The sequence below is a fragment of the Styela clava genome, chromosome 2, assembly GCF_964204865.1.
Source record: "Styela clava chromosome 2, kaStyClav1.hap1.2, whole genome shotgun sequence".
NCBI lineage: Eukaryota > Metazoa > Chordata > Ascidiacea > Stolidobranchia > Styelidae > Styela > Styela clava.
This window is the reverse complement of record NC_135251.1, coordinates 9269993-9283641: the sequence shown is the minus strand read 5'-3', so window position 1 is coordinate 9283641 and position 13649 is coordinate 9269993. Positions and strand designations below refer to the sequence as shown.

The 13649-nt window shown below is 33.0% G+C and overlaps 1 protein-coding gene across 1 annotated transcript; it reads right to left on the bottom strand.

The window, feature by feature from the left end:
• Window positions 1–2615: 2615 nt before the first annotated feature.
• Window positions 2616–12289, bottom strand: LOC144431259 (uncharacterized). The gene is made up of 8 exons (XM_078119121.1): window positions 12255–12289; window positions 11225–11407; window positions 10585–10815; window positions 9980–10195; window positions 9176–9482; window positions 8477–8727; window positions 3551–3833; window positions 2616–2931 (listed from the first exon to the last, which is right to left on the bottom strand). The coding sequence occupies exons 2-8, from the start codon at window positions 11241–11243 to the stop codon at window positions 2616–2618; spliced, it is 1623 nt and encodes a 540-aa protein (XP_077975247.1). The 5' UTR covers window positions 11244–11407; window positions 12255–12289.
• Window positions 12290–13649: the final 1360 nt, after the last annotated feature.

The window sequence follows — 13649 nt, the reverse complement described above, 5'->3', positions numbered from 1 at the left end:
ATCGAATAGAGAAAAAAAACTTGTTTCAAAATTATTATGTAAATAAAGCCTCGAGAGTCTAGTCTAGCACATAGAACTTCTTTCCGAAACATAGAATATCAGGACCTCCAGAAGTATATATATATCAGGACCTCAAAGTTCATTTGCATGTCATTTTACACAAGGGTAATCCAATCTTACGTGGCGAAACGACAAACAATGCTGCAACGTGAAGCCATAATATGACGATCCGAAAATTGCAAGTTCTATAAAAAAAAATTCGAAAAGTTTTCTGGCATTTTAAATTTTGAATGTGAATGAGAAACCTGTACTGCGGCGATCGACCTAGTTTAACTCTTCATATATTGTCTGTAAAATCGTTTACCAACATGACGCTGACGCTACTGAAAAATTGCCCGATAACATAAGATATCAATCAAAAGTAAAACTGTTATACAGTTTTATTCCAAATATTTATACAAGTACGACAATAAGAAACATCAAAAATAATTTACAAAGGTTCTAAATAAGTTTCAAATGTCATTACTACCCTTGTTTATACGAGATTATACTAAGACAGATATAGAGGATTTCCGATCATTACAAAGCACAATGTGTAACTCTGATAACTATAAAATCCCTTACTCTCATATAGATCTTATTTAAGATTCAGAATATTCGACGATATTCATGAGATCACATGTAAGAAATAGAGAAATGATATAACGTGTTTGACTAGAAGTTAATAAAAACTCAATAGATGCATGGATGTTAAGAATATTATCATTTTTATTTTAGGTTAAACATGAATATGTATATAATTGTATTCATTTTATTTTATTTTCATGAAATTACATAAAATATTGCCACCCGTGACCCCGACCTACCTTACTCAAACATATTATTTCTAATCAATCCAATATGAAATTGAAATGAGACGAATGAGAAAACATTAATAAAACTTAATATATACATTAAGAACTTCATCTTTGGACATGGAGTGAAAATTGAATAAAATCCATTACTTACATAAGAAACAGATAAAATGATAAAAAACAAGTTGAAGTTAGATATATTTGATTGGTGTTAATGGGCAGTTTAACTATCGGACAAATTTTTGGTAAAGGAACGTAAACGAACATCTTCTGTTCATGGCCACTTCATTATTCTACGCTGCAAGAAGGCAAACAATGCTATAGTGTAAACCAGGATATGACTATTCAAACGCAACGGTCCTGTAAACGTAATCAGAAAATTGTCTCGCAATTTCATATCTTGCATTTGAATGAATAAACCGTTCTACGACCATTGACATAGAGACACTGACATCCACTGTTGTAACGATGTAACGATAGACCGTACCGAACAATACCCGATGATTACTTGATAAAGCAATAACAGATTTTATTAATTAAAAACTAGTTGCATTTTACATTTGCTTGGCCCACATTATTGCTTAAAATTAGGAAAGTATGAGGGCACTGTCGCATTGTTAATCAAATCGTTTATCAGAAGAAGTTCATGAAACGAATATACTCCTCTTTGTTTTGTAACTGTCTAATTTGGGTTTGTGAACATTTGCCGGTTTTCATAAGAACACATAAAACATCCCGCAGGACTCCTTATCAAAACCTAATATTTATAAACAAGGCCTACATGGAGCCGATATGTAAATGAAATAGGATTTAATTTAACAAAATGCAATAGATAAAAATATTTATAAAATATCTCCTTTTTTTAAAGTTTAATTTGGAAGTCACACTGTTGTTCACGTGAGCGTGAGTGAAATATGGCACTATGCTTTAAAGCACTTCATCTCAGAACATAGATCTAAAGTATAATAAATCCAAAACGCATATTACTTACAAAAAAATCGAAAAAAGTGAAGTTAGATATTGTGGTTGGCGTTAATTGATTGCCTTTCTAAAACATTAGTACTCGAACTTTTTGAAAAAATATGCATAACGGTCACCGTACAATTTTTTGATGACTCGCGGTCCACTGAAGAATTAAAGTCAAGCAGCAAAGCAACGCTTGATATCAAGCATTCATTCAATGCATGTCATCATTGCAGTTCAAAGTGATAACCAAGTGCAATTGCTTGTATTTCACAAAGTCATCTATTTTGAGTTTTGTTTGGGAAAGTACAACTTTCATATCATGTTTCGTTTCCATTATGTTTTGAAATTTTGTTTTAATACCGAGTTAACGTATCAAAGAGAGACACACTAGAAAACAAGCATTGGAAAATTTTTCTTGCAACTCATGTTTTACTGTGTCACAGTCAAAATTGCTCTGTGCTCTCCCTAAAGTTGCTTTGTGACACTCAAGCGACCGCTGACACCGCCTCAAGAACCAAAGTTCTAAGAGCATAATGGAGAACGTAAAATAAGATTTGTTTAACGTCCTTTGATTTAATAGTGAAAAGTCCGATGCTCCATATCCATGAGGCTATATAAATAGTCTAGTTAACATATTTCTTTTTCAAATATTTTCAGTCGAAATCGTTTAAGAATCAGAACGAAATCTCATTTCAGGGCCGCCATCTCACTAAGGTCAAAAATAGTCTATACAATGTATTTCCGATACAAATATTAGCAGTTGGTCTGTTTTAGAATACAGAACAAAATCGTATTTTAGGGCAAAGTTTCTGGAGTAATATAATCTGATTCGGGCGCATTTACATACGCGACTTCATATTCACCTTGGCTTGATGATGCCCTCACAGCTTGTGGGGATGCCTGGGTATTCCTTGTACGTGACGTCTTAACATTAATGGGAGACAAATATACCGCGTTATCTATTGGTATCGTGATTTGCGATGTTGCTCCAACTTCAGTCACGGGTAGTGGATTATTCACTTCTTCATACAAAGGAGTTGGCGTTGGAACTGGTAAGGGGCTGTTCATAGCACGAGTATTGATCTGATGTTGTCGTTCTTGTGACCGATTTCTGGAGGTTAAAAATGTATTCAAATTTAATTGTACATCAAATTTGAAGAAATTTAAGAAATCTTAAAGTATTCTATAGAGCCATAGAATGAAATTTTTATTTTGAATAATATTTGACTTAAGATCACATATATGGTTATAGCTTATTTTGTTGTTCAATTTATTTTGTTACAGTTTGTTTTCTCAGTAAAGTATATTTTCTGACATTGTGCATGAGAAAGCTAATTAATCATATTACCCGACGGTGACTCGTGAAGAGTTCCGGATATTCATTTTTTCCGGAATAAATATCAAAAAGCTTTGATACTAATTTCAAACATATGTATTTAAAAAAATATTAGTTGCATAATTTATGTTCCAAGAGAGGAAAAATGAAAACTAGTTATTGCAAATCGAGAAATATGAAAAAACTAAATAAATAAAAAACGAGAATATCGGTCGGAGACCGAAGACTTATCGATCGAAACTGCGGTTTCGATACATGACTCTATAGTGACACTGCGTGTCCCATCACTAATTAATTAATAACTCGCTAATTATAATAAATGCACATGCAAAATTTGAAGCAGATTTAACCACGATCTAAAGATCGATAATTAAAAACTCAACTCCAAGGTCACCTATTTTTCCAATAAAAATATGCTTTGAATGCTGTAATTTGTAGGATGAATGCCATAACAATCATCCCGATAATCATTCCGATTGTTTGAGGAGAAATCGTCATGGGATCGTTTTTGCAATCGTCGGTTGCTTGCGATGAAATTGAAGGCTCAGTGACTGTGTTTGTTATACCATAATGACTGGATGGTGTTTTTATATTTTCAGCAGTTTCAGCGACTGTTGTTGTTAGTGGTGGATAGGTTGTGGGTTGCGATGTAGTTTCCGTGGATTCTATTGTGTTTCCTAAAATGAATAGGATTATATTTTGAATAAAAGCAACAGGCCACCTTCTTTTGTGATTCAAGTGACTTACTGCACACCAACACAAATATATATATTTCTGTAACGTTTCTTCTGACTTTATGTCCAAATATTAATAACGGTATTAGGATAGTTATTTTCACTCTAGCCACAGACAGCATTCTTGCATAATATATACATATGGTTGAACTGTCACAAAAGGGTAGACAAAGGATGAGTTGTTCGTCTCACAAAAAACGATCGATATAACAAGCATATTTGGTGGCACATTAATTCAAAATGCTTGATTCAAACACCACCTACCAGACTAGACCAATGGTTTTCAAAATTTTTATGCCTCGATCTCTAATTAAAATTTGTGAAGTCTCGTCCCCCATCTCCAAAAATAACTTGTTAACAATTAGCTACAATAACAGGTAGTAAGGCGAAAGTATGTTTCATTCGAAAAACACGTTAAAAATACGTGGATGATATCGCAATCTCTAAACAATAAAGACATGTAAATATCTAAAATAAGGCGGGCAAAATAAAATCTAACAAATATTTTTATTATTAATTAGCTTCACGCCTTCTCAAAAATTGTAAAGGTCTCCCGTGTGGGGCGCGACCTACTATTTGAGAATCACTGTACTCGATCTTTTTTATATCAGTACGAATCGGCAATATATGAGGTGACGATATTTATTTGAATTTGCCATATATAAACTATCTTCAGAGATTTAGGAAAAAAATATCAAACATATTCGAGCAATTTAGAAACAAAGTTCTGATAGTTCTGTGTTATACAGCAAGATATTCGAAAGTCACTAGTATGAAAAAAATTAAAACAACAAGAAAACGTAAACAACAATGCAATATAACGAATGGTATCACAGAGGTTTAACGACGTCGCCCATTTAAATTATATGAGAGAAATAATACCTGTTATGCAATCGATATATTCGTAGCTTAAGTTGAATTTGTACAAAACTATTGTACGAGAAACATTGATACTCCAATCTCTGGTCTCGCATCCTGATTGCGTGATTCTGTCCAAGCAGAAATTAGAGTTGTACGTTATCCAACATATTTCGTCGTTGGCTGATTTAAAATTGATGTAATCGCTTCTCCAACAACCTTAACGTTATAAAAGACAAGCATAACATTGTAATATAAATCACTTTATCACTTTTTACTATACCCTGTACAAGTAACTTGTCCCTCGTATTTAGGTTCTGGAATATTTGTGAATTAATCCCAATAAACTTTTATTACTTTCCAAAGACGTATTATTTGGTACATATATAGAAACAGTGTTAAAATATAAAGCTTCAGAACGTGAAAAAGACATGCAATATCACAGGTTCTGATATATCAAAGTGGACATTTTGAATAAGACACGCGCAAGAATTTTGATGCAAAGATAACTTTTTTAGTTGTTTAATGTATATAAACATATCTGTCAGAACTTACAGCTTTGCGTAGACCCACTACCCATCTGTAGAAGATTGTGTGAACAAAATTGGTTGTGGAAGTCATTCGAAACATGGAATGGTGTAGATCGGTTGGGAAATAAAACTCCCAGGAACATTGAACCCAGCCCCGGAGACATTCAGAATTAGTTGTTGGAAATTCCACGCCAGCGATGAAATCTCGTGTTACTTCAATGCCTTTGCACTTTCTGTCTTTAAGAGTATCTGAGAAAATAATAAACAAAATATAAATTTACAATTATTTCAAAAAAGTTTTTGGCTCATTTTTATCAAATTTTAAAATTTAACCTGATATCGTAACCAAACGTGATGTTTATTCGATTTAAACGTAATGTTATCTTAATTTTCCACGAGCTGCTTTATGTTATGAAACTTATTTAAGTTTTAGTGCTTGATTAAGAAAATTAGGGGGAAAAAAATAAAAAATCAATAAAATTACGAACAACAAATACAAATGCTGCAAGCGTTCTGTGATATATCAATGCACTGTGTTCAAAAAAATAATTATGTCAGAAAAACTGATTGAAACTACTCCATGTTATTAAATTATGCATCGCCTATATTTAGCTGAAACTGATAAAATTAAGAAATCTTTCACAATTTTTTTAAATAGTATGAATTTCCAATGACTCAAGATATCCTGGTTTCGTACAAGTATTGTTGGATTACTTACAATGTAAGATGTGATTGTTTAAAAAAGGAAAACCCAAGGCAACGTAATTTTGATCTTTTACCAGCAGGTGGTATTCAAACTACGGCTAATAGGCAATTACTCAACCACCTGGCCATTACAGCTGACGATTGGACGTGCTCTCTCTCTCTCTCTCTCTCTCTCTCTCTCTTTCTCTCTCGCCTCAAATTTTTTTAGGACGAGTGAGATGGAACACACAAACGAATAATGTAATTCATATTGAAAGTCAGTTCAATCTGATTTATAACGTAAATAATACCTTCGAAGATTAAATTTTGCATTTTTAACACCCTGTAGTTTGTGTACCAAGTTAGTGTTCAGGTTGTGCGTTATCTTGAAAAATATACTTCTAGAGCGCCGACACTTCTGCCCTAAGTTGGACTCGACACAACTGCAATGCTGTAAACCTTAATGTTTTTATTTCCAAAATTTTAATATGAGAGAAATAATTTGCCATTTTGTTCTATTAATGCTTTGAATAAATACTTTGAATTTAATCTGTAAAAAATCATGAACACAGCGCAAAAGAATTATCACGGAATCTGTATCAAAGTGATTTTAAATTACGAATCGCCGAATCAAAATTGAGCTCCTTGCTGCATATGCTGATTTTTAGACGATTTATTCTTACTGCACCTACATTTTCATTATACCTCACCTCCGAATATAATCCGACTGCTACATGTGAAAGAGTAAATTATAAAGGCATAAAATAATAAATATTTCACTTTATTGCACAGATACATTTATGACTAGAGCAAAAATGTCTGATAGTTACTATTCGACGAAACAGTATTCAATAACCAATAGTTTATTTTTCAACCATACATGAATACCCTAAATGAATACAAAATGTAAATAGAAGCAAAAGAAGAAGAATTTAAGTTTAAGAATATTCGACGGTTTTCATGAGATCATGTATAAAATTTCTTCTAGTGACTCCACTCTACCTTACACGATACACATACTCCGGTGAATGGAAAGGATAGAAAAATGAAATGACATATTAGCATAAAAATGAATGCATGAATATTAAAATTTTTTTTATTTTTTCTGAGTCAAACATTTTATGTATTTAAGATTGTATTCATTTTATTTGAGTTTTATGAAATTGCGCCAATGTCCACCCCCTACGTTACTCAAACATAATATTTTTCATCAATGCTGTGACTGGAACAGATATATAATTGAAATGGAGCGAATAAGAAAACATTAATAATATTCAATATATACAATGAACGTGACTGATAAAATAATAAATAAAAGTGGTGTAACAAAATCCCATGCGTTTGGAAAACGGTGTAAAACGCACTAGTGTTCGGATTACATAAATGAGAATCGCGCGTTCTAATTTTTAATCACAGAATCCGGGAAACAGAGCTAAAGTATAAATAAATCCAATACTTTTATTATGAGCAGATAAATGCAAAAAAAAAAAAATTTGGATGAAGTTATATTTATTTGGGTGGTGTCGATGGTATTATTTTTGAAGAAAAAAATCTGTTCATTGACATTTGATTCAATATCAAAAGATTTCACGTTTTTAAATAGAACACAATGCTCGTCTAAAACCAGGATATGACGCTTCAAAAAAAAAAAAACAGTACTGTTAAAAGTGATCGAATAATTTTATTGTATGTGAATGAATAAACTGTAATACGACCCCTGCTGTAGTGTAAATCCCCATCTATGGTTTACCAAGATGTAACGACAGACTGTAACCTGAACTCGACCAATCTTGCCTAAAAATCCCATAAAAACTAGTTGCATTTTACGTTTGCTTGGCCAACAGTATTGATTAAAATGGTCACATTGCTATGTCAAATTGTAAAACAGTCGGAAGCGCTGTCATCGACAAACAATGAGAAATCCTAAAAATGATTCAATAAGATATAAAAAACTAATTAACTTACTAATACCATAATATAAATCAAGAATAAAATTATTCTGCAGTTTTATTCCGAATATTCATACAAAAATATTAATATTAATTTAAGACAGATATACCAGAATCATAATTTCCAATCCTTATGATGCCGAATTTGAAAATTTGATTATTTATTTTAAAAATAATAAGATTTATTACTCGTGCATGGATCTTATTTAGATTTGAAAAAAAATCGACGGTTTCCCAGAGATGACATAAAAAATTGCCGTCTATGGCACAGTCCCTGGGACGTTTGTGTGATTTGAATAAAGTAGTGCTTTCTCACTTTGTCCTCGTCAACAACAAAAAAGATAGGTTAACATATTCCCGATTGAAATATTTCAGTCGGACTCGCTTAGCACGCGAAATGAAATTTCCCTTTAGGGCCTCCTTCAATATAAAGGACAAATATAATCTATACAACACATTTCCGATTCAAATCATCCAATCGGGTTATTCTAGAAAGCAGAACGAAATTGTACACTTTTCATAGGAATGTATTCGGGCGCGTTTACAAACGAGACCTCATAATCACCCTGACTCGATGGTGCCATGGCAGGTTGTGACGATGCCTGGTTATTCCTTGGACGTGACGTGTTAACATCGGTGTGCGCAATATATCGCGCGTTATTCATTGATATCGTGATTTGCGGTGTTGGTCCAGCTTCAGTTCTAAGCACTGGATTCTCCACTTCTTCGTACAATAGAGCTGAAGACGGATCTGGTAACGGGCGGTTCACAGCAAAAGTATTGATCTGATTCTCTTCCTCTTGTGTTCGACGATTACTGAAGATCAATTTTTTTTATTTAATTAATGATACCCTATGAGTCAATGTGAAGAAACGTATGCAATGTTATTTTCATGTATAAAACCACAGGATAAAATTTTAATTGTGAATAAAATTTGTTTTATAATCACTTATCTGGATCTAAGTCATTTTGGTGTTCATTTTGAATTGATATCGTACGTTTGATCATAGTAAGATGGATATTTTGACCCTGTGCGTGAGTATTACTTATCTGGAAACTATTAATATTTTATTCAACTGTGACTCGTGAAAGAGAAGTCGCGGATTGTAATTTTTTTTTAATATCAGAAAGCTTTGATTCTAATTTCAAACACATATAGATCTATAATTGAAAAATATTAGTTGAATAACTTTTGTTCCAAGAAATAGCACAACGAGAAATATGAGAAAAATATATAAGGAAAAAATAGTAACTCCGAGCTCACCTATTTTTCCAATAAAAATATGCTTTGCATGCTGTAATTTGTAGGATGAATGCTAGAACAACCATCCCAATAATCATTCCCATTGTTTGGGGAGACATCGTAATGGGATCGTCCTGATAATCCTCGATTGCTTGCGAAGAAATTGAAGGCTCATTGACTGTGTTTGTTATACCATAATGACTGAATGGTGTTTTTATATTTCTAGTAGTTTCAGCGACTGTTGTTGTTGGTTTTGAATGCGTTGTAGGTTGTAGTGATTGATAGGTTGTAGGTTGCGATGTAGTTTCCGGGGATTCTATTCTGTTTCCTGAAATGAATAAGATTTAATTTTAAATACAAGCAAAAGCCAAGAGTCTTGTGATCCAAGAGTCTTATTGCACACTAACACAAATGTATTTCTGTAACGTTTAGTCTGACTTTATTTACCACAAGATTCTCGAATCATCAAGGATGGTTATTTTTACTCTAGCTACAGCACACTACAGCGTTATACTCATATAGATCAACCGTCAGATAATCATAGAAGAAGGACAAGTAGTTAGTCCCACAGAGGCCGATCGATATAACTAGCCTATTTGGCGGCAGATTTCCTACATTGTTTGTACAATATATAAACTTCAGAGGTTTAGGAAAAATATTACACATATTCCAGCTATTTAGAAATAAAGTTCTGGTAGTTCTGTGGTCAACATCAAGATATTCGAAAGTCACTAGTATGAAAAAAATTCAAGATAATGATTGATATAACATGGGCCGAAGTAGTTTAATGACTTTGCTTATTTAATTTATATTAGAAAATATTACCTGTTATGCAATCGATATATTCGTAGATCAAGTTGAATCGGGCTTTTGCTGGTTGGCGTTTGTACAAAACCATTGTATGAGTAACATTGATGCCCCAATCTCTAGTCTCGCATCCTGATTGTTTGATTCTGTCCAAGCAGAGATCAGAGTTGTACGTTATCCAACATATTTTGTCGTTGACAGATTTAAAATTGACGAGATCGCTTTTCCAACAACCTAAATGTAATAAAAGACCAGCGTAACATAGTAATACGATTAACTCTACCACTATCAAGTCGTGTACATCTTGTAGCTCGTAAAGCATATTTATATGTATAGTATCCCAAGAAGAAAATTGTTTCACCTTCCAAAACGGATTATTTGTCGCACAATCACAATCAATGTTAAATTAAAATTATAAAACTTCAGCACGTAAAAAGTACAGCCATGCAATTTCACAGGTTCCGATACAAAAAAATTTAACGAATAAATGAATACTATAACAGGAGAATATTCAGAAACACACGAAAAAAGAAATTTTAGGTGAAAAGAAGAAACTTTTTCAGTTGGGGTATTCATCACTACTGTTTATGTATACAAAATTATCTGTAATAACTTATACTTACAGCTTGGCTCGAACCCACCACCCATCTGTATAAGATTTCTCTCTGTTTGTACAAAATTGGTTGTAAAAGTCATTCGAAACATGGTATGACGTGGATCAGTTGGGAAATGAAACTCCCAAGAACAATACGCCCAACGCGGGAGACATTCGGAATTAGTTGTTGGAGATTCCACGTCCCCGCTTAAATCTCGTGTTACTTCAATGCCTTTGCACTTTCTGCCTTCAATAGTGTCTTTGAAAATAATAAACTTAAGAATAAATTCACAATTACTTTAACATAGTCTTTCGCTCATTTTTAACATATTTTAAAATTCAACTTCTCGATTTAGTCGTAATGTTATCTTACATTTTTACGAGTTGTTTTATGTTATGAAACGTATTTAGGTTTTAGTGCTTGATCAAGAAAATAATGAAAAAAAACTGCATAAGAAATGACTTACTTGAGCTTAGCAATAAAATCATGAACAAAAAAATTCGATTCATTTTTGTTAAATATTTTGAGTTAAATTTACTAACTAAGTTAAATTTAGTTTTTCTCATCGCCTTTCACTGTTCTAGTTTGTCTCAAGTGCTTAAATACCGCGTTGCAATCGGCAAGCTTAGCTTGAAATTTAAATCAATCACTTCCAAGTTATTTATACCTAAACAACATTTCCACATAAAATTCTTTGTCTTCGCTGAACGAAGATTTCTGCCGAATGCAAATACTGCACGAGTTCTGTGATATAACCATGCATTGTTGTCAAATCAAGATTCTGCCAGAAAAAACTCATTGAAACCACTTTATGTTTTGAAGTTATTGCATCGTCTTTATTTAGCTGAAACTGAAAAAAATTGAGAAATATTTTACGCTTTGTTCAATAGTATGAGTTTTCATGGACTCACGATATCCCGGTTTCGTACAAGTATGTTATATTTCTTGAAACGCAAGATGTTATTGTTTAATGTAGGAAAAGCAAAAGTAACAAAGGTTTGGACTCTTACTAACCAGTTATATTTAAACCAAGACTAACAGAAGCCAAATATAGATTTTTTGAATAGTAGGAGTTTTCATTGACTCACGATATCTCGGTTTTCGGTTTTATACAAGTATTGTTGGATTCCTTGCAACCTAAGATGTTATTGTTTATTATGGGAAAATCAAAATTAACAAACAGTTGGAGTCTTACTAACCACTTATATTTAAACCAAGGCTAACAGAAGCCAAATATAGATATGAATGCTGATTCATTTCTTTGAAAAAATTTTGCTAGGTAGAGAAATGACCCGAAGCAGATTGTGGACGGAAAAGTTTTCCTAAAAACTTTTTAAGGTAGGCGGTGGCAAATAGATGGAATGATTGCAAAAATTATTGCGCGCCACATATTGGTACAATCAATAAAAAATCATGATTCAATCGACTGAAATACTTCCGGTAAGGAGTAATTTCAATCATTAATGAAAGATACAAAGTACTTCAATAACAACAGAGTATTATTGAATGAATCTAATTTGTTCAATTTCGTTCCGTTATCGTTAATTTTCGTTATTTCATTTAGTTTATGCGTTATGTACGCATATTTTATTTCGCGCGTTTCTGAACAACAGATTCTATTACACTTCCGTTTTTATCCTCACTCTTCTTGTTTTCATCATCTATATGATTTTTGCCTTCATCGCGAGGACAATTACCTTGATAGGTGTCTCGACTTGTGTTTTTATCCTCACTCTTCTTGTTTGCATCGTCGCTACGTTTACGCAGGTAGCTAAGAATGCAGCACCGAATCTAACGTATGTTCTTTCTCCCGGAATTGACTCTTCAAGCTTTGAGCTTGTGTTATAGGCGGTGTAAATAATGCCAGCCACAAGATCAAGCACATCTAAATAAACAGAAATATGTCAACATACACATTACGCTAGTGTGGATTTTTATTTAATCTTTTTGCATGCATTTTTCAATAATATTGAAAGCAAAGACTTGAAAAAATTTTTTCTCGTGTTTTGAATATTTAGAATTTGAAATAAATTAAAATACAACACGAATTTTGCATTTACGAGGCGTATTTAGCCAAAGTAATATGAATTTGCTGTTGCGACCCCTCTGAAGCAGGGACGCGTACTTGGACTTACGTAACTACTTGTCAGATAGATGGAAACGTAAACTAAAACATAACCTTCGATATCAAGATGTAGATTCATGGCTGACAATGCCATAGAAATACCCTCTTTCAATGAACTTAAATTGGAAATAGATTTTAGCGTCATTTTGCGGCAAATAAATTCATGCGTACACTACTTTGGGCGTAATCAGTGAAGTTTTATTTCCTATAGTGGTTAACCAGTAGTAATGTTCGGAAAATATCACAAAAAATGAGATGCGGAGTCATTCTGGAGCAAAGTTGAGGAGAGAGTACAGTTGACCTCACCCGCCAATAACTCCAAAATTATGACGGTTTGGGCGTGCGGGTTGTTACAACTATTGCAACATTTTTCGATTTTGCAGAACCAGTCCAAGAGCAATACGCCGATTGTTACAATGAGTCTAAGAATAGCAGCTACAACCAGAAGTCCGATCACTATCAGCTCGTCAGCTCCTCGATCTAAATCAACAATGTTAAAACATCTGAAGAAATAATGTCAATAACTGACTCTCGAATGGCAATAACTGAATAATTTTTAATGATTACACAAGAATTGGTTATAAATTTTGAAACTCAAGATCGATTTTATCTGCTGCTGTGCTCATTTTTGGAATCAAATTAGTTACTTCTAAAAGTACTTTATAAATCAGTGCCACACACTGATTGGTACATTGTGAACAAGACTTATATTATAGTAAATCACCAGCGCAAGTTTTCACGAGCTATTTTACTGTCAGAACTGATTTTAAAACTATTGGAAATATGCAAAAATATTTTTTACCTTTCACCCAGCAGCTTCAAAAGTATCAATTTTGTGTGGTAAAATATGTGTTAACAACAGGTTGGTATATAATATAATATATGACGTAGATAGATGGATTCACTTAAATATTCACAACGATCATTTTTGGCAAAATCCACACAGACAATGCAATTTCCAGAAGTC